Below are 23,355 nucleotides of genomic sequence, written 5' to 3' on the forward strand. Positions count from 1 at the left end.
GACCAGAGATTGAACCAGTGCCCCTGCAGTGTAAGTGCGGAGTCTTAACCACTGCACCATCAGGGAAGTCCCTGTAATACATTGTTAACCAACTTCTTTATGTAGACAAGAACCCACAAGCGTGCCTGGGTATGTCCAGGGACCTACACACCCAGGAGGTAGCCTTGGAACTAGGGTTTCAGTGGGAGTGAGGCCCTTTGAGGAGATTTATGAGATGGAGATTGTCACAATAAAATATTTAAAAGCACAGCAGGAACATATAAGGAAGAATCAATAGCCAAACTATGTAGGGAAAACAGGCAAAAGATCTCAATATTTGTGTTCCCAGGTATTTCTCTGAGTTTCACTCACAAAAGCTGAAAGCCAAAAAATTAAGTTGAATTAAAAAGGAAAGGGTTTTTTTGCACCTAACATTGGGATTTAATTTATTTGGGTCAGTCCCTAGCTCAAATTCCTCAGTTCCTTCCTCTCGCACTCAGAAAAATCAACTTATCACGGTGGCCTACATGATGTCCAATAATCTGATGTCTCTCTCGGCTCGTTGCCTGCAATTCTGCCCACTTGTTCATCCACTCTGGCTTCAGTGACTCTCATAGAGTTCTTCAGAAAAGTTTGTGTCTTTGTCAGAATTTTCTCTTTCCTTTCCCTAGATATTTGAATGGGCCATGCTTTCACTTCACACATATTTCTACCCCAAGATGTTGGTTCTCAGAGTTCTTCCTTGACTCTTCGATTTTATTTTTTTAATTGGAGTACAGTTGCTTGTGGGCTTCCCAGTGGCGCCGTGGTAAAGAATCTCCCTGCCAGCGCGGGAGACACAGGTTCCCTGTGTTGGGAAGATCCCCTGCAGTAGGAAGTGGCAACCCACTCCAGTATTCTTGCCTGGGAGATTCCACGAAGAGAGGAATCTCGTGGGCTACAGTCCATAGGGTTGCAAAGAGTTGGACACGACTGAGCACACGTGCACTGAGTAGTTGCTTCACACTGTGGCGTTAGGTTCTGCTGTACAACAAAGTGAATCAGCTCTACGTACATGTACATCCTCCTCTGTCTCTCATTTAGTCTGTTTGTCCTACCTCCTGCATGAGAACCACATTAAGGAAAAGAGTTTGCTTCATTCACTGATGCTTCCTCAAGTAGTAGCCCTCAAGTATTGAGGGCTAACCCTCAATAAGTGTTTGTTAAGTAAATAAAAAAGGAAATAAATTGAGAAAATCTGGAAACATCCTAAATGTTATATTACAAGGGAATAGTTAAATATAGTACCATTTAGTACTATGTGCCCATGAACAAGGATGTGGTTAAATTTTATATGCTGAAAGAAAAGGCTTTGGGGATATTTTGGTGAGCTAAGAAAACAAGTTACAGGATATAGTACACATCTTGAAACAATTAATGTAACACATGCAGTAAAAGAATGTATTTGTCATATGCGTGCTCATATGTGCAGTAGAAAAAGATGGGAAGATGTTCATTAATAGCCTGATCGCTAGGGAATGGGACTGTGGGGGATAGGTTTATACTTTTTTACTTTACATATTTCTCTTTTGAAGTTTTGTAATCATACTTTTAAGATAATACCTTTTGAGGACTTCCCTAGTGGTCCAGTGGTTAGGACTCCGCACTTCCAATGCAGGGTTTGATCTCTGGCCAGGGAACTAGGATCCCATGTGCCATGTGGTGCAGTCAAATAAATAAATAATGACTAAAATAATAATAATACATTTTAAGCTTCCACTCATAAAGTTCTTGATTTTAAGGCAAGCAATCGAAACAAAAATCATGAACAAATATTAAAGGACTGATGCTGAAGCTGAAGCTGCAAAACTTTGGCCACCTGATGTGAAGAACTGACTCATTGGAAAAGACCCTGATTCTGGGAAACATTGAAGGCAGGAGGAGAAGGGGACAACAGAGGATGAGACAGTTGGATGGCATCACTGACTCAAAGGACATGAGTTTGAGCAAGCTCCGGGAGTTGGTGATGGACGGGGAAGCCTGGCGTGCTGCAGTCCATGGGGGTGCAAAGAGTTGGATACGACTGACTGACTGAACTGAATTGAAGTGAATAAGAAAAAAGTCTCAAAACGATAGTACTCTGTGCAGTGCCTCACATACAAAGGACTCAGTAAGTTTCAGTGTGTAAACCTCCTAACAGTCAAAGAAGCTGGAGTTGGGAGAACCCCTGATCCCTCTCTACATCTGTAAACTCTGTCTGCTTGATAATACCCAGATCCTTGCTTCCTGAAAGATGCTCAGAGGCTCAGAGCTTAGAGATCAAAACTCTTAATTTTATAACTACAAGAGGTTATTTTTTAAAAGCATAGCAACGTATTTATCATTTGTTTTTAAAATATCATTTTTATTAATGATTTGCATTTAATCATATACTTTCACTTAGGATAAAACAGGAGGATAGTCTAAGCCAAAGCAGTCTATAGCATTAGTGAAAAACAGAGAAAACTAGATTATCCTTGATGTACTTGAAGTCAGATTTTTTTTCTATTTTATATATATATAAAAAAAACAACAACTCTGTTTTCCCTCCCATCTCTCAGATCCACAGTACAGTATTAAGTAGCCAGCCTAGCATCTCTGCATTAGCTTTCATTTTTGAAGCTCAAAGCTGTCTAAACATCTCTGGTACCAGTAATATGTGAAAGCGTAAACTACAAAGAAAGAGGTTAACATGGGGTTAAAATTTCGGATACCCTGAGATTCAAGAGAGAGTCACCTTTGGTAATGTCACAGTATTTTAAGTGACTATGGAGAAGGCAATGGCACCCCACTCCAGTACTCTTGCCTGGAAAATCCCATGGATGGAGGAGCCTGGTAGGCTGCAGTCCATGGGGTCGCTGAGGGTCGGACACGACTGAGCAACTTCACTTTCACCTTTCACTTTCCTGCATTGGAGAAGGAAATGGCAACCAACTCCAGTGTTCTTGCCTGGAGAATCCCAGGGACGGGGAAGCCTGGTGGGCTCCTGTCTATGGGGTCGCACAGTCGGACACGACTGAAGTTACTTAGCAGCAGCAGCATGAAAAGGGCAGAAAGTGTGGAGGGCACACTCTTGGTGGATATAAAATCTATATCAGAAACAGAATAAGGTAAGAAAGCACTGTTATGGGCTGACAAAAAAGGGAGAAGCAAGAGAGAGCTTCCAAATGTTGACCTGCATAGGTGTAATCTGTCTCTTTTTTGGAGTACAGCCATCTGCTTAAACTTGGTCTCTAATTGCTAGCTCACACTGCGTACTTGCTGACATTCTGTGGCCAGCAGATTTACTTTAAGAACAGTCTTAAAATGTCCCTGTGTAAATAAGTTCTTTTTGTATTTACTCTCAGGGAGGTAGCTTTGTCCACCTTTAAATGAAAAGAAAAGAAATGAAATCTGTTAAAGAAAAATGACCTCTTAAGTATGTTTACGTAAGCATACAAGTTTTTAAGAGGCATAGATGAAAAATGGATCTATTAAAACTGCATGTATAATCTTGAGAAATAGAAAGACAGGTGATTAGTCTTGTTCATTCTACCATTGCTAATGCCAAACCAATGTTTTTTAATATTAACAGCTTTGAAAAATGTGAAATAGAGCTTTGAAGCATTGACTCTAAATTCAGTTCCACATCATTAAGGTGCATACATCTCAGCCTGGAGCTCATTTATTCATTTCATTTTGATTTTGTGGCCAATCACTGCTTCAAAATGAATATCCTGTACATGATTTATGGCTGCCACAGCACGTTCAGGAAGAAATCTGTATGAAAGAAAAGATGAATGTTTTTCAGTTTAAAATCTTGGACATCAGAGTTAATTTTTGTTGTCAGTTAAAATAACCTGAGAGTTGTCTGGTTTGCATTTAATTTTTTTTTCTGTTCTTCCTTTCTTTCTTTATATATATCTCGCTCTTTGTGTGTGTGTGTGTCTTTTAATACTCACAATTAAAATATTATGCAAGTATAAAGAAAGCACTGCTATATACCATTCTCACCTTCTTATATTAATAAACTCTTGCTTAAACTCTTATGTGAGTAAAGACAAAAATATGAAGGTCTGGGCTTATTTTTGTAAATGTCAATGAATCCTGATGCTAAGAGTTCACAGAGCAATAGCACCAGAATCCATTTAATCAATTTCTCCACCTCTTGAGTTTTTACTGCATATCTATAATATGGTACTTTAAAAGCAGCGACTGCCTTTGAGGAACTTCTTGTTTAACTAAGAGGTTAAGCAACTGGCTCAAATGACTTCACTGGGAATTCTATAAAATGTTTAAAAAAGAAATAATACCATTTCACACAAGCTATTCCTGAAAGGATAAGAGGAGAGAATACTTTCCAAATCAGTTTATGAGGTAAGTATTATGCTGACCCAAAGTCAAAGACATTACAGAGCAGGGTTAGTTTAATCTTTAGAACGACTCAGTGTGATTCCTTATGTTAGCAAAGTAAAATGGAAAGACCAACGATCCTCTTAATATATTCAGTAAAACTTTTGACAAAATTCACATCTACTCTTGATGAAGACTCTCATCAAAATAATAATAGAAGGGAACTTCTTCAACCTGGTAAAGAGCAAATGAAAAAAATCTACAGCTGGTATCATTCTGAATTATGAAATTGTGACTACTTTCCTCCTAAGATCGGAGACAACGCTTGGACATGCGCTTTCATCAGTCCTCTCTGACATTGCAACAGGAGGTTCTAGCCAGTGTGATAGGGCAAGAACTAGAAAACATAAAGATTGGAAAAAAGAAGAAGCCAAAGTGTCTTGATTTACAGACAATATGATCATTTATGTAAAAATATCTGTTAGAATCTACAAAAAAGCTACTAAAAGTGAGTACAGCAAGGTTGCTAAATACAGATCAAAATGCAAGAATCAAACACATGCAAGTAACAAATAATGGAAAATAGAGATCTTTTAAAATGTCATTTGCAATAGCATCAAAGATTTGAAATACTTTGGGGTAAACCTGAGAAAAAGTGCGTAAGACTTGTACACTGAAAGCTACATGATGCTGTAGTTTCAATATGTACACATATTGAAAAAGATGAAAAAATAAAAAGAAGAGGTATATTGTGTTCTTTGTGCTCTTGGGTTTGAAGACTCAATAATGTTAAATATGTTCATTCTTCCCCAATTGGTCTATAGATTCAATGCAGTCTTAATCAAAACCCCAGCAGGCTTCTTTATTTTTAGCTAGTTCACCATATTGCATTCTCTTTAAACTGTCTTTCCTTGTCTCTGGCATGAGATTGGGTGGAGACGGTGGATGTAGTAGAGAAAATGATTCATCCTCTTTTTATAGACTGGGTAAGGTAATAACAGAGGCAACTTAACTGTTTTCCCCAGGCATGGAGAGTTTCCATGGCAACTTTCACAACTGAAAGGCTCTCCATAATGATAGCTCTATCAGTGTTTTAGTATTTTAGGTGTTTTGTGCTGTACTTACCTCTCTATTGTTAAGGAGATATTGATATATGATGGTACAAAAATCATTTTCTTATCGGTAAGTATTCCATCTATCAAGCTTCTTACAACTTTGTCTGTCTCCAACACAGGCCATATTCTGTGATTTAAAAAAAAAAAGTTGGATTCTTTTTATTTTATTTTTTTAAAATAATTAATGAAGGCAGGAAAATGGTCTTTTCATGAGTTAGGATTTAAAAGTTTCTAGAATTCACTGCTCAAATGCCACCTGCCTCCCCTCCCCCACGCCATGTGGATGTTTCGTTATCATAATCTTCTACTTTCACATCCCACTCTGTGTTTCATGGTTCACTCAGTCAAACCTCAAAACGGTGGAGAGGAATTAGATAGAAGGGCAGGAGAGGAGGCAAGGAAGCCTGATGGGTAGAACTGATCATAGGACAGAAAGAAAACATCTGACATCTTTCTTCAGGGCTCGTTAGCTACAGGAAAAGAAATCTAGAACTAAGTACACTTTCTTTCTTGTGGAGGTGTCCCACAAAGCTGGACTGTTTTGTACTGACTTGCCTGTACTACAGTTTAATGAGAGTTCAAGGTGTGTGTGGGAGTCTTATGTTAAAACTGGGGGGGTGGGATCTTGCATGTACTCAAGACTGTACACATGAGTTCTTGAGAAGTATTCATAACCACAAGCCCAGTGTAGAATGCCCATTAGTACAAGATGATAGCAGGAAATTAAAGTGTAAATGGATTGAAAGTATTGCATCAAAATTAAGATGTCTGAGTGGCTTAATAAATAAAAAGGTTGGGCAGAAGAATTAAGTAGGTAGTGATGGTTTTTCCAGTGGTCATGTATGGATGTGAGAGTTGGACTGTGAAGAAGGCTGAGCGCCAAAGAATTGATGCTTTTGAACTGTGGTGTTGGAGAAGACTCTTGAGAGTCCCTTGGACTGCAAGGAGATCCAACCAGTCCATTCTAAAGGATATCAGTCCTGGGTGTTCATTGGAAGGACTGATGTTGAAGTTGGAACTCCAATACTTTGATTACCAGTTTCGAAGAGCTGACTCATTGGAAAAGACCCTGATGCTGGGAGGGATTGGGGGCAGGAGGAGAAGGGGACGACAGAGGATGAGATGGCTGGATGGCATCACTGACTCGATGGATGTGAGTCTGGGTGAACTCCGGGAGTTGGTGATGGACAGAGAGGCCTGGCGTGCTGCGATTCATGGGGTCGCAAAGAGTCGGACACGACTGAGTGACTGAACTGAACTGAACTGACAGTTATAACTTCCTTCCTTGAGATCTCATGTGATTTATTGCAGATGATGGTGTGATTGAGGTTTTCATGGCATTGAGTGGCAAGCCAGCCAAGAATAATACAAATCTATATTTTTTCTAAATTATGGGGTGCTGCCTCTTTCCTCCCTGATTTCTCCTACCTGATTCTATCAACTCCATCTCTAAGCCAAGCCTGACATTAGTATATGGACATGTCAGCCTTTGCCAAGGAAATTCAGAATCAGGGAGTCTGGGTGGGACCAGTCCCAGATTTTCAGCCTTGCCTGGGTCAGCCCTTAGGGTCACCCTAGGAACCCACACACCTGAGGTCACATTATTTTTGTTTGTTTGTTGGCTTTACCATGCAGCATTCAGGGTCTTAATTCCCCAAGCAAGGATTGAACCCATGCTCCCTGCATTGGAAGCCTGGAGTCATAACTGCTCAACCACCAGGAAAGTCCCTGAGGTTGCATTAGCCTCACTCTTCTCATTTATTTTGCCTTCTCCACCAGAAGACCCTGTCCTCTGGGTACACACTAAGCCTGAATGCTTACCAAGAGGGTTTTTATTGGGCCCAATGAGCCCAGAGTCCCAGTTGTATCATGGTATTTACTAATATACAGTGCTGCGTACTTGTTAAGTGCCTGTGTTCTAACTCAGTTAATGATTCAACTGCCAGGGACTGGCTACAGCTCCAGAGATGACACAGCAGGTTTAGGGTTTCAGAGTCAGTAGCTTCAAATCTGGCATGTGGCGTGTGCATGCTCAGTCGTGTCCGACTCTAATGAGGCTGAGCTTAAAAGGGAATTTCTTAACTCCGTTGTGAGTGTGCACACTAAGGCACCTCAGTTGTGTTCGACTCTTTGTGACCCTATGGACTGTAGCCCAGCAGGCTCCTCTGTCCATGGGATTCTCCAGGCAAGAATACTGGAGTGGGTTGCCATTTTCTCCTCCAGGGGATCTTCCTGACTCAGGGATTGAACCTGTGTTTCCTGCATTGGCAGGTGGGTTCTTCACCATCTAAGCCACCTGGGAATCCCTGTTAACTTTTTTGAATGACTATATTTAGGACTAATTCCCTTCCAATAATAAACTTACTTCACACTAGCAAGCTTAGTATATTTTGTTAACTTGTAGCAGAATGTATACTGGAATTGAGGCAAATTTGTGAGGCAGGTGTATTAATTTTAGGGTCCTTATCCTTCACCTTTCTGCTTTTTTCCCTCTTATTTCAGGGCCAATTTCTCCTCTCTTATGATCTGAGATCCTCCCTTATCAAAGACAAAGTATATATTTACAGAAATTCACCTTGATCATTTTGAGGGTTTTCCTTATGGCTCAGACAGTGAAGAATCTGCCTGCAATGCAGAAGATGTGGGTTCGATCCCTGGGTCACGATCCCCTGGAGAAGGAAATGGCTACCCACTCCAGCATTCTTGCCTGGAGAAGTCCATGGACAGAAGAGCGTGGTGGGCTACAGTCCATGGGGTCACAAAGAGTCAGACATGACTGAGCAAATAACACTATCACTTTCAAGGGATTAGAGACTCAGTGTATTGCTGTTCTAGAAATGTTTGCATTTTAACGGAAGACAGGGTGGTAACCGTGACCAAATGCATGTGGTTATATTTACTATGTCAATGTTTTCCAAGCCTGTCTCCAGAGTTACCTGATATGGTTGTAAACGAAGCAAAACAAAACAAAATGCCTTATTCTTAGAACTCGTTCCAGTTTACTGAGTCGGAATTTCTAAGGGAGAGGCTAAGAACATTTACTTTTTATGTAAGCACAGGTGATGATTCTTAGGATCAGGCAAGTCTGGAAAATGTTGGAGGATTTTTGCCAGCACTATGGTGGGTACTGGGAGGAAGATGGTGGAAATGAGGCAGATTCCTGTGCCTTTCCATACTCTATTTGAGGAAGATGAACCATGAAGGGGAGAAGGGGATGTTAGGTATCATTCATTTTGGGGGTGTGGTTCCAAGAGAAGACACCTCTCCATCCTGCCCACCCCCATTCTCACTCCCTCTTAGCACCTGCGTGTGTGTTGAATCTTTCACCTGGACACGAATAAACACCCATTGCTGGACATGTGGACACAGTGCAGGAAGGAAAGGGTAGGATGAATTGAGAAAGTAGCATCAAAATATATACTCTGTCATGTGTAAAACAGATAACTAGTGGGAAGTTACAATATAACACAGGGAGCCCTGCCCAGCATTTTGTGATGACCTAGGGCGGGGGACGGGGAGCGTGGGTGCGATGGCAGGGAGAGAGGCTCACGAGGGAGGGGGTGTGTATACATATCATGGGCACTCAGTTACTTCAGTGGTGTCTGACTCTTTGCGACCCCATGGCTCATTGCCCGTGAGATTTTCCAGGCAAGAATACTGGAGTAGGATGCCAATTCCTCCTCCAGGCGACCTTCCCAACTCAGGGACTGAACCCACGTCTCCGGCATCTCCTGTATTGCAGGTGTATTCTTTACTGCTGAGCCACCGGGGAAGCCTATATATATATATATTTGAGCTGACTGATTTGGGTTGTTGTATGGCAGAAACCAGCACAACATTGTAAAGCAATTATCCTCCAATTTAAAAAAATAAAAAGTGATAATGTTGAATGTTGAAAAAAAAAAAAACACCCATTGCCTGGATTCATTGGCAGCTAATCTCTCCTGCTAGTCCCTAAAGCATTTTCCCCTTTGTTTATCTAATTTCAAAGTGAAAACATAAAAGCAGTACAGTAACATTAATAAGAAAAAAATGACAAAGAAAAAAATGCTTTTCCTTTTCCGTCTTTTTCCCATATTTTCTCAGTTGACCCACCTACAAATTTCTCATGTAATTTTTATAGGAATTTCCCATGTAATTTTCATAGGAATTACTCATGCAATTGTCATAGGAATTTCTCATGTAATTTTCATAGGAATTTCTCATGTAATTTTATATGAATTTCTCATGTAGTTTTCATAGTAATCACTCATGTAATTTTCTTACTAATTTCTCATGTAATTTTCATACTAATTTCTCATGCTATATTTCTATTCTACCTTGATCTTGGCCTCACCTTGTACTTGGGTTTTTGGTGAACCCAGTATTCACAAAAACTGGGCAGAGACATGAAGTTTTGATACCAGTTTTTCCCAAGGCTTCAAGTTCTGATGTCAGGGCTCGGTGGAAACCAACAGCAGCAAATTTGCTGGAACTGTAAGAGAATTATCCGTCCTTGTTAGCTAAGGAAAAGTGAAACACATTCTTCAACTCTCTGTGAGAAGAAAATGTTGATTTTGCTTGAGAACTAATAAAATCTTCCACTTGGTCATCTATTTTCACATCTGGTTTCATTGAATTGTGACTGTAGCAGTGATAACAACAGAACAAATTCTGCTGCTGCTAAGTCGCTTCAGTCGTGTCCGACTCTGTGCGACCCCATAGACGGCAGCCCACCAGGCTGCCCTGTCCCTGGGATTCTCCAGGCAAGAACACTGGAGTGGGTTGCCATTTCCCTCTCCAATGCATGAAAGTGAAAAGTGAAAGTGAAGTCGCTCAGTCGTGTCCGACTCTTTTCGACCCCATGGACTGCAGCCTACCGGGCTCCTCCATCCATGGGATTTTCCAGGCAGGAGTACTGGAGGGGTGCCATTGCCTTTTCCAAACCAATTCTAATAAAACTTTAACTTCATTACTGCTCACTTTTCCACTCTACATGTAGTTTTCCATGCAATTTTTAAACTTTTTTCTAATCAGTTTTTACTACTATTTTTATTTTGAAATATATGAATCAAGAAGAACATGTTTAGAAAAATTACATAACTAATATCTGTATTAACAAGCTTCTGTGGGACTCTATGCATCTCTACTTTCTCAATGGTTTCTCTCTTGAAATGTAGAGTTCACTTTGGCTTCTTAATTTCATTGTGAACATCTGGAGTAAAAAGACTTTTGGTGTGTTAGTGTGAGCGACCTTCAACATATCACCTTGTCTTTTTCCTTTGAGTTTCCCATCTTTAAAATGCTGGTAATAAAATACATGACTGTCTTGAGGATTAAATTGCATAATAACTCTATTACTTAAAAGTAATATGCATAATAACTTTATTACCTATAAGGAGCTATGTAATGTTAATTGTATTTTTGACCCAGATGACAATAAGAACAATAAAGTTAAAGGTTGACTCTTTCTTAAAGGAAAAGAAAAAAGGGAAACTATTAGTACATTGGGTTTCCACATTTCTAAACATTAAAACAATATTGCATGTTTAATCTGTGAAATTCTGATTTGTGTTTTACAATGGTAGAGGCAGTTTGAAATAAACATTTGTATGTGCATGGACACCTTAACCTACAGTGAAACTTAACTACATCTGTGACTACTTTCACTGTCAGAAATAACTTGATCCATGACTAAATTCAAACTTGAACATGGATGTGCAGGTAAACAATAAACCAACTATCTACCCAGCCACTGATAAACATGTTAACAAGTTAAATTTTTCTATGAGGTTGATATAAGGCTGGAATAAGAAAATGAGATGCCATTGAAGGAGGTACAAAGAAAAGATTTTTTGCAAATAGTGAATCCTGATGAAAGTGAAAGAGGAGAGTGAAAAAGTTGGCTTAAAGCTCAACATTCAGAAAACGAAGATCATGGCATCTGGTCCCATCATTTCATGGCTGATAGATGGGGAAACAGTGGAAACAGTGTCAGACTTTATTTTTTGGGGCTCCAAAATCACTGCAGATGGTGATTGCAGCCAAGAAATTAAAAGATGCTTACTCCTTGGAAGGAAAGTTATGACCAACCTAGATAGCATATTCAAAAGCAGAGACATTACTTTGCCAACAAAGGTCCGTCTAGTCAAGGCTATGGTTTTTCCAGTGGTCATGTATGGATGTGAGAGTTGGACTGTGAAGAAGGCTGAGTGCCAAAGAATTGATGCTTTTGAACTGTGGTATTGGAGAAGACTCTTGAGAGTCCCTTGGACTGCAAGGAGATCCAACCAGTCCATCCTAAAGGAGATCAATTCTGGGTGTTCATTGGAAGGACTGATGTTGAAGCTGAAACTCCAGTACTTTGGCCACCTCATGCGAAGAGTTGACTCATTGGAAAAGACTCTGATGCTGGGAGGGATTGGGGGCAGGAGGAGAAGGGAACGACAGAGGATGAGATGGCTGGATGGCATCACTGACTCGATGGACATGAGTTTGAGTAAACTTCGGGAGCTGGTGATGGACAGGGAGGCCTGGTGTGCTGCGGTTCATGGGGTCCCAAAGAGTCAGACACGAATGAGCGACTGAACTGAACTGAGGGCCTTCTTACCTTCTTCTTTTTATATCCTAGTTGTCTGTTGTTTTGTTGTTGTTTAGTCGCTAAGTTGTGTCCAACTCTTTTGTGACACCATGGACTGTAGTCTGCCAGGCTCCTCTGTCCATGGGATTTTCCAGACTAGACTACTGGAGTGGGTTGCCATTTTCTTCTCCAGGGGATCTTCCCAACCCAGGACCAAACCCTCATCTCCTACATTGGCAGGTAGATCTTTACCACTGAACCACCAGGGAAGCCCGTGTCCTTGGTAGACCATGGAGTATGCTATCTGCATTTTTGAATATGGTAGAGGCTTTCTCTCAAACTTTCTCTCTCTTTCTCTGCCTCTCTCTCTCTCTTACACACACACACACACACACACACACACACAGTCTCTCATGACACAAGCACGCTGAAAAATGGTTTGTTCCAGTGGCCACTCTGTTTAGCTTTTCTTGGGCACAAGGACCATTGCACAGACTTATGTTCATTTGGACTTATCTGCATGTTTTGCTTCTTAGCCTGTGAATTCCTCATTTCTTTTATGAACATCTACTCATTCCAGGATACAATGGAAACATCCTTGGCACTACTCTTTTCTTTCATTGCTGTGCAGAGGAGTTTTCAGAAATTTAAAAATATTTTAAATGATGATGAGTTTCATTATTTTACGAGAAGTCATTTTTAGGAGTTTATTCCAAATTACTATATATATTCTATAAATCCAAATTAACTGTATGAGATTTCTTTAGTTTTTATTTTTTGCAAGACATTTGATTCATTTTGATATTTGGCAAAACTAATACAATTATGTAAAGTTTAAAAATAAAATAAAATTTAAAAAAAAGAAAAAGAAGAAAATTTAAAAAAATAATATAAAAAAAAACAAAGATGAAGAAAACATAATTATAGCTCTCAGAAAAGAATTACAAAATGAAATAAATTACCTGTTAGGAAAATTGGAATCTGAGGTCTAATAAACCCTTAAAGGGGCTCCTCAGGTTTCACTAGTGGTAAAGAACATGCTTTTCAATGCAGGAGATGAAAGAGCTATGGGTTCATTCCTTGGGTTGGGAGGATCCCCTGGAGAAGGGCATGGCAACGCACTTCAATATTCTTGCCTTGGGGAATATCATAGATCGAGGAGCCTGTTGGGCTACAGTCCATGGGGTCTCAAAGAGTTGGACAGGACTGACGCGACTTAGCATGGATGCATGCAAATACTTACAAGTGTAAAAATATGTAACACTGCTAGAAAGTAATACTTACCAATATGGAATAAGATAAGGAATCACTCCGTGGCCGCACACTGAAGCCACTGTGACAATGTGGCCATGGTTTCTCCTTATCATTGATGGAAGAAGTGCTTTTGTGATCTTCAGAATCATTGCAGAGAGAAAAGTAACAATGACACAAGTGTTAGATTTCCCAACTATGTAGTTTTATTTTTTTAATTAATTAATTTATTTTAATTGGAGGATAATTACCTGACTGAAGGTTTTTGCCATATATCGACATGAATCAGCCACAGGTGCACATGTGTCCCCTCATCCTGAACCTCCCTCCCCCCTCCCTCCCCATCCTATCCCTCTGGGTTGTCCCACAGCACCAGTTTTGAGTGGCCCTGATTCATGAATCGAACTTGCACTGGTCGTCTATGTTCCATATGGTAATATTCACATTTCAATGCTATTCTCTCAAATCATCCCCCCCCTCACCTTCTCCCGCTTTATATATATATGAAGTATTACATATTTTTAAACTTGTAAGAGGTTGCCACGCCCTTCTCCAGGGGATCTCCCAGCCCAGGGATCGAATCCACAGCTCTTTCATCTGTTCTTTGCATCTGTGTCTCTTTTGCTGCCTTGCATATAGGGTTGTTGTTACCGTGGTGGTTTTATTTTTAAGACAAAATGTCTTTTGAAACAACTTTTACAATGAAATGAAATGTGTGCCAAGATTCCATGATTATTTCTCTATCAGTGATAGAAATGAAAAATGATTGGAACGATTGGTTTAAGCTGACACTGAGTGCTATGTACCGTGTACCACATGCCAAAAACTCATCTTAATATCCCTTTCCTTCCCTTCAGAGGGAATCCATAAACTCTCTTTTATGGATCCAACAATGTTATTAACAGAAAAACTCAAGAGTTTTCAGAACTGAAAAAATTCCAGATGGTAATCTTATATCTTGCGATTTCTTTGGTTTGGGACTTTAGCTTTCTAACAGGAAGAGTTAAAACCCTGTGTAGTTATATCAGTTTCAGTAGAAAAAGTTGAGTCCTATACTGATGGTCATTAGGCAACTTGATTAGGTTTAGTATCTCCTGTTTGTAATATTGTGCATCATATATTGATGCCATAGGAAACAAAAGTCTTTCTTTTCCTCCAAAAAGCTTTCTGTTTTGTGAGAAATATCAATAATATTTTATGAGAATTTTATAAGTCCACCCTATAGACCCTATGCAAATTCATAGAGCCAGAACTGCTAAACCACGGCACCCCCAAATTCCTGACCCACAGAAACTGTGAGAGGAAAGTAAACATTTATTCTTGCTTTAGTTCACTGAGTTTTGTTGTGTAGCTATAGAGAGTGACAATAAACTGTGGAAAATTCTTCAAGAGATGGGAATACCAGACCACCGGACCTGCCTCTTGAGAAGCCTATATGCAGGTCAGGAAGCAACAGTTAGAACTCGACATGGAACAACAGACTGGTTCCAAATAGGAAAAGGAGTTCGTCAAGGCTATATATTGTTACCCTGCTTATTTAACTTCTATGCAGAATACATCATGAGAAACACTGGGCTGGAAGAAGCACAGGCTGGAATCAAGATTGCTGGGAGAAATATCAATAACCTCAGATATGCAGATGACACCACCCTTATGGCAGAAAGTGAAGAGGAACTCAAAAGCCTCTTGATGGAAGTGAAAGAGGAAAGTGAAAAAGTTGGCTTAAAGCTCAACATTCAGAAAACGAAGATCATGGCATCTTGTCCCATCATTTCATGGGAAATAGATGGGGAAACAGTGGAAACAGTGTCAGACTTTATTGTTTGGGGCTCCAAAATCACTGCAGATGGTGATTGCAGCCAAGAAATTAAAAGACGCTTACTCCTTGGAAGGAAAGTTATGACCAACCTAGACAGCATATTCAAAAGCAGAGACATTACTTTGCCAACAAAGGTCCGTCTAGTGAAGGCTATGGTTTTTCCAGTGGTCATGTATGGATGTGAGAGTTGGACTGTGAAGAAGGCTGAGCACCAAAGAATTGATGCTTTTGAACTGTGGTATTGGAGAAGACTCTTGAGAGTCCCTTGGACTGCAAGGAGATCCAACCAGTCCATTCTGAAGGAGAACGGTCCTGGGTGTTCTTTGGAAGGAATGATGCTGAAGCTGAAACTCCAATACTTTGGCCACCTCATGCGAAGAGTTGACTCATTGGAAAAGACGCTGATGCTGGGAGGGATTAGGGGCAGGAGGAGAAGGGGATGACAGAGGATGAGATGGCTGGATGGCATCACTGACTCGATGGACGTGAGTCTGAATGAACTCCAGGAGTTGGTGATGGACAGGGAGGCCTGGTGTGCTGCGATTCATGGGGTCACAAAGAGTCGGACATGACTGAGCGACTGAACTGAACTGATAGAGAGTGAATGCATGGAGTCTCTTCATAGTTCAGTGGAAATAATAATTCATTATCATTAGCATATGTAAAGGATTTTGGAAAATGAGGAAAAATATCTCTTTTTTCTTCTGTCTCCTGGAATCCAGCTCTGCCCTAGGTTCCACACTAACACGGAGGCTCTGGAAGATTAATTCATATAAATGTTCTCTACAAAGGCACATTTCCGTCTCTCACAAAACCAACCAATCTTAAGAGGTCTGTAGAGCCATATCTCTAAGCTCCAACCTGATGTAGACCTTGTTCCAGATTTCCATTTAAAATAGTCTCCGACTCCTATATAACGCAAGTAGGGAGCTCTTTGTCCTTTCTATTCTACAATTCCATGACATAAGGTCACAAGGGAATGTACACAATATGTATTTTCTCTAAAGCACCGAAAAGACATACACTGACAATCCTTAGCAAACAAAACAAACAAGTGTTAGTTGCTCAGTCATGTCCAGCTCTTTGCGATGCCATGGACTGAAGCTCGCTAGGCTCCTCTGTCCACGGGATTCTCCAGACTAGAATACTGGAGTGGGTTACCATTTCCTTCTCCAGGGGATCTTCCCAATCCAGGGATGGAACCCGGGCCTCCTGCACTGCAGGCAGATGCTCTACTGTTTAAGCTGCCAGGGAAGCCCTATCCTTAGAAAAGTGCCACAAATATCCGGTTGGCTAAAAAGTTCATTCGGATTTGCCATCAGCTGGCAAAACCAGTACGAACATTTTGGCCAACCCAATATTCTTTTTGCGTGCCTAGTACGTACCAGGCTTTGTGTAGGTACTGGTGGATGAAACAGACTAACTAGCCTACATTCTGGTGAGTTGTGTTTCCTTGAACCCTGTGCCCTTCTGTCAGTTGTTATTCAGTTGCCAAATTGTGTCTGACTCTTTGCGACCCCATGAACTGCAGCATGCCACGACGCCTTCTGTCAGAGACACCAATATTTGATGATTGTTGTTTTTAGTTCAGTTCAGTTCAGTTCAGTCGCTCAGTCGTGTCCGACTCTTTGCAACCCCATGAATCACAGCACACCAGGCCTCCCTGTCCATCACCAACTCCCAGAATTCACTCAGACTCACGTCCATCGAGTCAGTGATGTCATCCAGCTATCTCATCCTCTGTCATCCCCTTCTCCTCTTGCCCCCAATCCCTCCCAGCATCAGAGTCTTTTCCAATGAGTCAACTCTTCGCATGAGGTGGCCAAAGTACTGGAGTTTCAGCTTTAGCATCATTCCTTCCAAAGAACACCCAGGACCGTTCTCCTTCAGAATGGACTGGTTGGATCTCCTTGCAGTCCAAGGGACTCTCAAGAGTCTTCTCCAACACCACAGTTCAAAAGCATCAATTCTTCGGTGCTCAGCCTTCTTCACAGTCCAACTCTCACATCCATACATGACCACAGGAAAAACCATAGCCTTGACTAGACGGACCTTTGTTGGCAAAGTAATGTCTCTGCTTTTGAATATGCTGTCTAGGTTGGTCATAACTTTCCTTCCAAGGAGTAAGTGTCTTTTAATTTCATGGCTGCAGTTGTCCATCCAGAAGGACGTGAACTCAATTATGAATTTCATGTACCTTAAGAGAAGTTGTCAAACATGCACAACCTAGGGATGTTTCTGACTCACACTCACCCAAAAATGTCCTAAGATGTTGACCTCAAAAGTTTTGGTGATCTCCTCATCCTTTGTACTAAGAAGGTCAGCTGGATATATTGCCCCAGCGTTATTCACCACGATGGTTACATCACCAACTTCTTTCTTTACCTTTTGAAATAGAAAGAACAGTCATTGGGTGCATTAGAAATAGAAAGCTCATTGGATGTATTATAGAAACTCAAAGTTTTGGGACTAATATCATCCAGGGATCAGATTCTTTATTCTAGTTGATGAGATCGCTGAGAGTTCAAGGGGAAAAGAGCATTAGCCCAAAGTGTGGTTACAAAAGGAACACTATCATAAAACTGGGATAAACTGGTTTTTTAACAGCTAAATTTCAGTACCTAGTACATCATAGATTTTTTTTTTTTTGGTAACTTACCAATAAAGTGAAATTAGTGTTTTGTTGATTAACTGATATATCAGTTCTAATCAAACATTTAAAAACTGTTAGTTGAGTAATCCTAGTTTCCCCACCTAGGTCATGTGTACTGGCTACATGACCTTGGTCTGACATATCTGTTCTTACCACATGTTTTTAAAGTGCTAATTGGGTAATCTTGGCTTCTCCACCTGCTAGCTACATGACCTTTGATTTCACCTCTTTGAATCTCAATTTGCTCATCAGTCAAATGAGGTTTATAGAGTTATTGTAGGGATTAAAGGGTGAAAATGTCTATCAACATGCTTGGTCTAATGTATTTGATATTTACTCTTAAGCATTGTTATTATAATTAATATACATTTTCTATAGAAGATTAGTTTGGCACCAACATAAAATCCCAAAGAAAAATAATTAAAGGAAAAAACAAAGGAACTTCTGTAAAGGTGATAGGACTAAAAGGAAGACTAGAACATGATCCTTTTCCCTGGTGATAAATCTTTGTTCTTTCACTCTGTACTATTGCTCGAACTTCTGATCAGAATGAAGTTGACTAATAATACAAAACAATAATAATAGGCAGAGTTGAGTGGATCATATGGAAGAAAAAAGTGTATGTCCTTCCTTGTAAACACAGCTACCTCAGTTAGCAGAGGCTAAAAAAAAAAAATCGAATTTAAATTAGGCTGTCATAAAGAACCTTTTCATATTCCACGTAAAGGGACATAAAACCATGGGAAGAAATTTGTACCCTGGAGTCTCACCTGGTTTACGGAGCTATAAATCTCTTCTCTGTTACTGCAGTCTACCACAAACACGTGTGTAGTGGCCCCTAGTTTTCTGCATTCTGCTGCAGTTTCCTCAACACCATGCTGTAATTGGGAAAAAACAAATTCTGAAAGATGTAGGTCAGTGAGTAGACAACAGGGAGGTAGAAAATAGCTGAGATTAAATTTTTTCAAAGATTAAAATACAGAGGACTTCCCTGGTGCTCCCATGGTTAAGAATCTGCCTTCCAATGCAGGGGACACAGGTTCAATCCCTGGTCGGGGAACTAAGATCCCACATGCTGTGGAGCAACGAAGCCCGTGTGTCACAAGTAGAGAAACCCCACCAAAACTAGAGAAAGCTTGCTGCAACAGAAGCCCGTGCAGCCAAAAAAAAAAAGAAAAAAAATTGAAACAGAATTTCCTCCTTGTTTCTGAGCAAATTTCATGAGAGACACTGCTTGACTAATCTGCAGAGGTCACAACCTGGCTTTTCTGCCGGGGAAGGCTCATATTCGTCTCGTGTGTTTCCACCTTGTTAAGCTGTATTCTCATAAAGAACATGCTTGAAAGATACTGCTCTTTGTGGTGTCATGAAGGGAGATGTTCAAGTATGGAGAAGAAAAGAAAAATCAACAGTATATTTACCATATATTTGTTGAGCACCAATTATGTAATAGACAGTAAAACATAAATTCTAAATTAGTGGTAATTTTAAACTATATACCTCTGCCCATCAGACTTTTCTCGACAATTTTGCTTTAATCCTCTAGAAAGGAAGGAGGAAGAAGGATCCTTATTTGAGAAAATCTTTCATGGAGAGACTATGCTACTAATTCCAGGGCCGTAAGATTATGTTCTTTAGGTGTCCTGGAGTAAAAATGGGCAAATGACATGGGATGGATTCTTGTCTATGTAACTGCTTTGCTCGTAACTCCAGGACATAGAGACAGAGGAACTCATTTTCAGCCTAAATTCAAAGACCTCTTTCTAAAATAAAGTCACCCTGATGCTTCTTAACCTGCATTTCTGGAAAATTAGCATTCTTTTCAAGTTCTGACATCTGTTGAATTTCATAAAGAAGATTATAAAGTATTTAAAATTATACTTTTTCCTTTCAGAATTTGTTAGCTCTTCTCTGTGATGAAGAGTCAAGATGTCTTGAAAGCCCTTTTGGCATGTTGGGAGGTTAGTAGTGTGGTTGTTATTTGGGGCTATCCCCGAGTGAGTGTTGGGTGGTTTTGCTTTTCCAGTAGGGATGACTAATAATATGAAACAATAATAATAGGCAGAGTTAAGTGGTTTGCATGGAAGGAAAAAGTATATATCCTTCATCCAAGGTCATTGTCCCTCACAGATTTCTGAGGAGTTTCAGAAGTATAAAGAAGGAGGTCAGGAGACTCATTATTTGGGTTTTAGCTGGGAGCTTGTTCATTGCAGATTACAAGATGACACTCTTTTATCTCTAGAGTTAAGGTCAGTCGAGAGCTATTAGTAATCTAAGTTTTCATCAGATGCTGAGCTAGAAAACTGCAAGATGTAATGTCTTGTCTTCATAAGCAAAATTCTTGCTTCAACTCCAGCGTGTGGTGTGAACTCCACTTGTCACAGTTCAGATTTAATGTGAATAAACTGTTAACATGACTTGTTGTGTAAGGCAAAAGAAGCCAGCATAACAGAAAGACAGTTGATAGCTAAAGGAGATTTGGATTACACTTACAGCCTTAGAGTGAATCATGTACTATCTTAAATGTTCAACCATAAAAATGCAAGGGCTCAAAGAGACCCTGTGAGGCTAGGTGACCTATCATTCAGGCAGAATCTTAAATAAGTCATTTTTACTTCTTATCATTGGGATTTAAAAAATGCATAAAAGATGTCAGGTCTTTCTCCCAAAATATACATCTGGAGGGATCCAGAGTTTAAATTTCATCAAGCTCTTCTCATGAATTTATACTTACTTATTTATTTTTTTGATAAACACCTGAGAACAGCAAGCAGTTATTTTCTCAATTTGTAAATTCTTGTCCTTTTCTTGAAAGTGTATTGAAATCTTTTCAAGGACCAAACTGATGCCAAATAACTTTTATGTGAATCAGCTTATCTTAAGTGCTCATATCTGTTATATAAAAATATAACAATTTTTTGTGTGTAATGTAATATTATTTACTAAATAGAAAGAACCAGAGAACAAGTTTTCTAAATTCAAAAGACATTTCTGAAGGTCTTAAGAAAATAGGTGCCAGTTAGACATGTTGGCAAAGAACAGTAACATATGGCAACTAAAGTCTCACTGTGATTTGTAGAAACACTAACTCTCAAAAAAAAAAACAAAAAAAACTGGATATTTTTTTTCCTATCCTAAAATTCTGCAAGCATTTTTTCTGTGAATATTTGCGTGGCCGAGTCAGAATTCAAAAGTTTAGGAGGTACCCTGGATCCTGGTGTTCCAGTAGTTAAGAGTCAGTACTTCCAAAGCAAGGGGCATGGGTTCAATTCCTGGTGGGGGAACTAGAATTCTGCATGCCATGTGGTGCAGCGAAAAAATTTTAAAAATAAGAACAAAGCAAAAGTTTAGGGAAAATGATACAAGATTTCAGTTGAGAGTAGTTAATTTAGTGTTTACAAATATCAATAGCAAAAAAAAAAAAAAAAATACAAATGCCCAAGAAAAAGTCTGATGCTCTTCATGGAAGTGTATTAAACATGACCAACATTTCCTATAGCCAGGCATTGTTTTAAGCACTTAAATAGTAATTTGTTTAGTCTTTCTTTCTGTTAAGAGCCAGATGGTAAACATATTAGGGTTCTGTGCATGTGAGAGTTGGGCACCAAGAGATTCTGTTACATGTTCTTTGTTTTCCATCTGGTTTTTGCCTGGACAGCCCTTTAAAAAATACATCCCTAGCTCAACAGGCTGCTCTGGGAGCTGGCCCACTGGCTGTAGTGTGTTAACACCTGTTCTTAACCCATCCTGTGAACCGTTATCCCCATTTCAGAGACAAGGAAACTGAGGCTGGGAGAAATTAAGTGATCGTTCAATTTAAACAGTTTGGAAGTAGCCTGGCTCCTGAATCTGTTATCAAACCAGCATATCAGGACACAAAAATCACTGCTAAGGTCTCAGTGAAGTTTCCATCAAACCATCCTGATGCATGTGTAGAGTAAGGCTCTAGGAAATGTAGTTAACACACTTTGAACAAGAAAAATACCAAGATAAGCAAATGCTAAGTCAAATAAATTTAAAAACACCCATCTCACTTGTATGGGCCCTCCCTGGTGGGTAACTTTAAAAGATGGGCAGATGAATCCAGTACCTTATTAATATCCCACAGAACCAGTCTGCTCTTCCGTTTTGCAAATTCATAGGCGGTCTGCCTGCCTATTCCATGCCCGGCTCCTGTAATGAGAACAATCTCTCCAGCCACAGATTTTCTCCTCCTGGGAATGAAGACCTTCACCAGAGATTCCAAGTAGGAATAAATGATGATGAGCAGAAGCAGAAGGAGATCCAAGATAATCTTCATGGCTCTGCTCTGCACTTTTCTCCTCTGCCTCAGCTCCTGTCTAGTCTCAGCAAAGTGCCCTCCTCTTCAAACAGCTTCAGGAATGAGCTGTATTTCAGGTGTTGATAGGGCTGGCCAAAGTAGTGACGATTTGTAGGCAGGTTTTGGTCATGTGTTCTAACGTGTTAGACACCACTTGAGCTTTTGAAGCTGGGCCGATTGTTAGTAAAAATTTGGCACAGGGACAAGGGAACTCTAGAAAAGGTTCTAGAAAACTCTGGACTTGCTTTCTGAGAAGCATTTCTGTACTATGTTTCATCACGTCAACTGAAAAAAAAAAGATGCACAACCTAAAAGCTGAGTGTGCGTGTCCGTGTTAGTCGCTGTCGTATCTGCCTCTTTGTGATCCCATGAACTGCAGCCCGCCAGTCTTCTCTGTCCTTGGAATTTTTCAGGCAAGAATACTGGAATGGGTCGCCATTCCCTTCTCCAGGGGATCTTCCAGACCAAGGGATGGAACCTGTGTCTCCCACATTGCAGGTGGATTCTTTACTGTCCAATGAGGACTATAGGCTGACATTACAGCCTGTCAGACAGTACTGTTCCAAAGATGTAAAGTGAAGTTGCTAAGTCGTGTCTGACTCTGTGACCCCATATACTGCAGCCTGCTAGGCTCCTCCATCTACGGGATTCTCCAGGCAAGTATACTGGAGTGGGTTGCCATTTCCTTCTCCAGGGCATCTTCCCAACACAGGGATCAAACCCGAGTCTCCCGCCCTGCGGGCAGACTCTTTACTGTCTGAGCCACCAGGGGCTCCCCAAAGATGTCAGGAGGTGGTCCAGTGGCTAAGGCTCCGTTCCCAGTGCTGAGGGCCTGAGTTTGGTCCTTGGTTGGGCAACAAGATCCCACATGCCCACTTGATTTTGCCTTCCAGGATGTCTGGCCCTAGGTGAGTGATCACACCATCAGGGTTATCTGGGTCATTAAGATCTTTTTTGTATGTTATCCTGTGTATTCTTGCCACCTCTTCTTAATACCTTCTGCTTCCATTAGACCCATGCCATTTCTGCGCTTAACTCTACCCTTTTTTACATGAAATCTTCCCTTGGTATCTTTATTTTTCTTGAAGAGATCTATGGTCTTTTCCATTCTATTGTTTTCCTCTATTTCTTTCCATTGTTCACTTAGGAAAGCTTTTTCTTTCCTTGCTATTCTTTGGAACTCTGCATTCAGGTGGTTTTATCTCTCCTTTGCCTTTCGCTTTTCTTCTTTTCTCAGCTATTTGTAAGGCCTCCTCAGACAACTATTTTGCCTTTTTGCATTTCTTCTTCTTGGGGATGGTTTTGATC

At 40.3% G+C, this 23,355-nt stretch overlaps 1 protein-coding gene across 1 annotated transcript; it reads right to left on the reverse strand.

The window, feature by feature from the left end:
* Positions 1-2,341: 2,341 nt before the first annotated feature.
* On the reverse strand, positions 2,342-22,185 carry HSD17B13 (hydroxysteroid 17-beta dehydrogenase 13). The gene is made up of 7 exons (XM_027544981.1): positions 21,817-22,185; positions 18,497-18,604; positions 17,327-17,458; positions 13,288-13,394; positions 9,781-9,918; positions 5,455-5,571; positions 2,342-3,756 (listed from the first exon to the last, which is right to left on the reverse strand). The coding sequence occupies exons 1-7, from the start codon at positions 22,024-22,026 to the stop codon at positions 3,666-3,668; spliced, it is 903 nt and encodes a 300-aa protein (XP_027400782.1). The 5' UTR covers positions 22,027-22,185; the 3' UTR covers positions 2,342-3,665.
* Positions 22,186-23,355: the final 1,170 nt, after the last annotated feature.

This window comes from Bos indicus x Bos taurus, chromosome 6, assembly GCF_003369695.1.
Source record: "Bos indicus x Bos taurus breed Angus x Brahman F1 hybrid chromosome 6, Bos_hybrid_MaternalHap_v2.0, whole genome shotgun sequence".
In the NCBI taxonomy this organism is placed as follows: domain Eukaryota; kingdom Metazoa; phylum Chordata; class Mammalia; order Artiodactyla; family Bovidae; genus Bos; species Bos indicus x Bos taurus.

Bases quoted from the DNA above. Each gene is read 5' to 3' on its own strand.
- HSD17B13 (XM_027544981.1), bottom strand. From the start codon at position 22,026: ATGAAGATTATCTTGGATCTCCTTCTGCTTCTGCTCATCATCATTTAT. The intron at 13,395-17,326 runs GTGAGTGTGAGT...ATGATTCTGAAG, and splicing joins ACATCTTAGGACATTTTTGG to ATCACAAAAGCACTTCTTCC. The intron at 9,919-13,287 runs GTAAGTATTACT...ATTCTCTTACAG, and splicing joins CCTTATCTTATTCCATATTG to TTCCAGCAAATTTGCTGCTG.